Below are 3,995 nucleotides of genomic sequence, written 5' to 3'. Positions count from 1 at the left end.
TTAGTGTGTGTGTGTGTGTGTGTGTGTGTGTGTGCTCAAGTATGTGGGGGTGTACATGTATGTCCATATGTGTATAGAGACCCACAGTTGACACCTCTACTGCTTTTCACTGTAGCTTTGAAGCAAAGTATCAGCTGAACCCAAAGCTTGCCATGACTGCTCTAGCATGCCTGCTTGATTCTGGAGCCTCTGTCTCTACCTTCTGTTTGGAGAGTGAGAGTTGACTGCCATGTCAGCTGCCATTTTAGGTGAGTTCTAGGGATGCAAACTCCAGTCTTCAAACTCTGAAGCAAGGACTTTGCCCACCTCTCTAGACACAACAACCAAATTTTCAAAGCTATATTCATGCGACTCATATACTCAAGTTCTGATCAAATCAAGATGATGATCTAATGGTAATAAAGACAACATGACTCAGAGGGCAAGAACAAGCAGAAGTCTTGTTAAGACAGACAAGACACAAAATGTACATAAATCTAAAATTTAATGTAATGTGACTAAATTATAAATACATGTGTGAGCTACCTTCCTCTAACATTATAGAAGCAAAAGTCTTACATGTAATAAAAATATACAGCATGTATAAAAGCTCTAATCACATGAAGACCACCAAGTATAAATGATGTAATGTGAGGTTTCCATATGAAGACACCCTATTCAGAAAGAAATCAATCTGAAGTAACCCAGTAACACACATATTGCAAAGGTACACAAAATGTTTATCATTTACCATTGTACATAGATAATAAACTGTAAAAATTAATATCAGCATCTTAGTAAGGGACAATACAGTGACCAGTCTAAGTACATTTTACTTATGGAGCATTAATAGCAGAGGTTAAAGAAATTAAATAATGTATGAGTGAGAAAACATACAATGTACCGTAATGAGGAGTTAGAAAACTGAATATTGTGGAAAAGGTTTATTAATCTGTACAGGTTGGTTTTTAATAAACTAGTGGCTACTTTTGCAGTAACTTATCAACGATCTCACTGCAAGAGCCTCTCCCCGCCAGTCAGAATTTGGAACAATACACCTTTCTCAAATTGTCATTTAGTGTTTTCCTTCCCCATCTTCAAATCACAAAAATATGTTTTGAATAGCAACTAGTCACTTATGGAAGCCATTAAGATACAGACAGTCATTACACAACAAGTTACAACTTAGGCACCCGGACAAACACTGCCAACACTTGTGAAAAAACATGTTGGTTTTAAAAGTGGAAGAATTAAAGGAGCTATAATAATATACTGTTCATATTCTTCTGAAACCCAAATGGCGGAAAGCCTGCCAGATGCCATGTAACCAAAACATCGCACCAAGATCGGGAACCCAGCATGTGCAACACAGGATTAGTGCCCTGCGTAGCTGAGTTCATCACTGGTGCAAATTAAAATACCAAACTTCCTTAACTCAGCAATTCTATTTTGGAAGCATCGTCAGAACAAATAGAGGTTTAATTATGAATTGGCCTGGGCTGTATTCTGAACTGAGAATTTTACTTAGTACTAAGACTCTAAAGCATCCTAGAAAAGCTGTGAATCATGCTTTGTTATTCCTCAAGGGAAACCTTCCCATGGTTCTAGTTCTACATACCAAGTAATTCAGTAATTAAGCAAAAGGGAGAACAAAAGCAGACTTGCAGCAACACATACTAGACAGATGATGTTTTTTAAAATGACATGATAAATGTAAACCATAAAATCACATGTACCCATGAAGGTACATCTATTTTACGTTACATTAAAAAAAAAAAAAAAAAGCCCAAAACAAAACAACAGCAACCCCCCCCCCCCAAAAAAAAAATCCTCTACATACTGAAAACTGTGCATGCTTACCATCATACCATTTCACCTGGGAAAGCCAATGAGGGGGTTTCTTGCAAATACTCACTGCCATGATAAAAACACTTATGTGCAAACTGCAAGGTCCCTAATAGCAGTTAAGAGTTTATATACAGAAAGATGTCACTATCTGATCAAATATGCAAGATATGGAATTCCCAGAGTTTATAGCACAGAGCAGTAACCGCCACAGGCGCCTCCTCCACGGCTCTCTTCCCTGTGTGACAGCTTGACTCCTTTGTTCTGGTTCTCACTTTCCCACAGGCCAGGTGTCTGAATGATCTTTTCAACAAGCTCCTCAAAGGCACACTGAACACCATCACAGGTTTTTGCACTTGCCTCTAAAAGTCAAGGAAAAGGACCATAGTATATTTTTTTATTGCACATAATCTCATGTGTTTCTATTGAATTATGGCATAAATAGAAACCTACAAGATACTGACAATCATACCAGAAATTTTTGCTACATTAGCAATTACAAATTAGTAAATTTCCTCCACTCCCCACAGAGAGCTACTTCAACTCTGCCCACTAGTTTATCAGCTTAGCCCTAAGGTTTATAAGGCAACTACAACTTGTAAGACCCTACTGTGTCTTAAGTATTTTTCTTAGGTTTTCAGTTAATTCTTTAAATGAGTCCCCAATGCAGATAGCATTCCTACTTTAAGATAAGGAAACTAAGGCTCCAGCACAAACGATTACCTTGGCTTTTCTGAATGTGTAACTAAGTAGTTATTCCCACAGATCAAGTGCCCATGGTCAAGCCCTCAAGGCCCAGTGCTTACCTGTCTGTCTGTCTTACTGAGTGCTTACCTGTCTGTCTGTCTTACTGAGTGCTTACCTGTCTGTCTGTCTCACTGAGTGCTTACCTGTCTGTCTGTCTTACTGAGTGCTTACCTGTCTGTCTGTCTNACTGAGTGCTTACCTGTCTGTCTGTCTNACTGAGTGCTTACCTGTCTGTCTGTCTTACTGAGTGCTTACCTGTCTGTCTGTCTTACTGAGTGCTTNCCTGTCTGTCTGTCTTACTGAGTGCTTACCTGTCTGTCTTACTGGCTAAGGAGACTACTTGTGTTCCTTCTTTACTACTCTAACCCAGCTGACGCTCCAGTGTCTGTGCCAGTTCTTTAGTACTGAAGACTAAACATAGGGCTTTGAGCATACAGGCATGTGTGCTTTACCACAGAGCTACCCTTCAGCTCCTTATCTAGTGTGAAAAGAGATGGTGTTTTTTCGGTGTGAGTAAGGACCCAGCACTAATTTGGCATGGCTTCTCTGGTCGTCCCACTATTAAAGCTTATAAGCTCCCTGCTGGTACTATTACTGTGGGAAAGGTAAGCTGCTGCCCAAACTCTCCAGCTCCCAGGACTGTGCTCCTCCTCACTTCCTGAGGGCCCATGTACTCTGTTTTACGACATTATCATTCCATCTAAGTGTCTGTTAATATTTTCCATCTTATTATAAGCCAGGCTTGTCTTAAAGCCCATGTGCCTTTCATGGCGCCCATTCCCCCATTCCCCTCAGTGTCTCCACATTCTCCATGGAATTCATCTCAGACTGGTGTCACATATGCTGCTCTGTATGCTGCTTTCCCCAACTCACCTCACAAGCTTCCCTCAGTTGGCAGCAGACAATCACATGCAAGGGGTACATGCACCAGGACAAGCCTACATGTACCTGTATGTACCTACATGCACATACCTATGATAATAGCCAATAATAAAATTAAACAATTATAACAATATACTGTAGTAAAATCTTGTTCTTCATGCTTGCAGAGCAAGACTGGCCAAGTAACTGAAACTGTGAGAAGGCGTGCTGTGCTGCGTACAAGGGCACCATCTAACCTGGCTTTTGTTTCCACGACTCCATTAAGGACATTCCTTTAGCAATCGTCAGCACTGGCAGCTGTCAGCTCTGGTCAGGTTGAGCACACTAACCTTACTTGATGTCTCTGGCTGGCATCTGGTAATACTAATAAAATCTCTCTTGCTCCTGTGACTCTCCAGAACAGTCAACATTCCTAGTAATTCTGTCTCAATAGCATGTCACTCGTGGCCTTTCTGCTGGTACTAACTGGAGTATCCTAGAGGTCAATCTTCAGCCCTTTTGGATCCACATTCTTTTTTTTTTTTTTTTTTTTTTTTTTTTTT

The 3,995-nt window shown here is 40.3% G+C and overlaps 1 protein-coding gene across 1 annotated transcript in view; it reads right to left on the bottom strand.

Annotated features, from left to right (window-relative positions):
- Positions 1-421: 421 nt before the first annotated feature.
- Rab18 (RAB18, member RAS oncogene family) overlaps positions 422-3,995 on the bottom strand; it is a 27,296-nt gene continuing 23,722 nt past the window's right edge. Inside the window, exon 7 of the mRNA XM_021150922.2 lies at positions 422-2,186. Coding sequence (XP_021006581.1) covers positions 2,011-2,186 — 176 coding nt within the window. The 3' untranslated portion in view covers positions 422-2,010. The remainder of the gene's footprint in view (positions 2,187-3,995) is intronic.

This window comes from Mus caroli, chromosome 18 (assembly GCF_900094665.2).
Source record: "Mus caroli chromosome 18, CAROLI_EIJ_v1.1, whole genome shotgun sequence".
NCBI lineage: Eukaryota > Metazoa > Chordata > Mammalia > Rodentia > Muridae > Mus > Mus caroli.
Note: the sequence above shows the minus strand (reverse complement) of the source record. Positions and strands in the feature narration are given on the sequence as shown.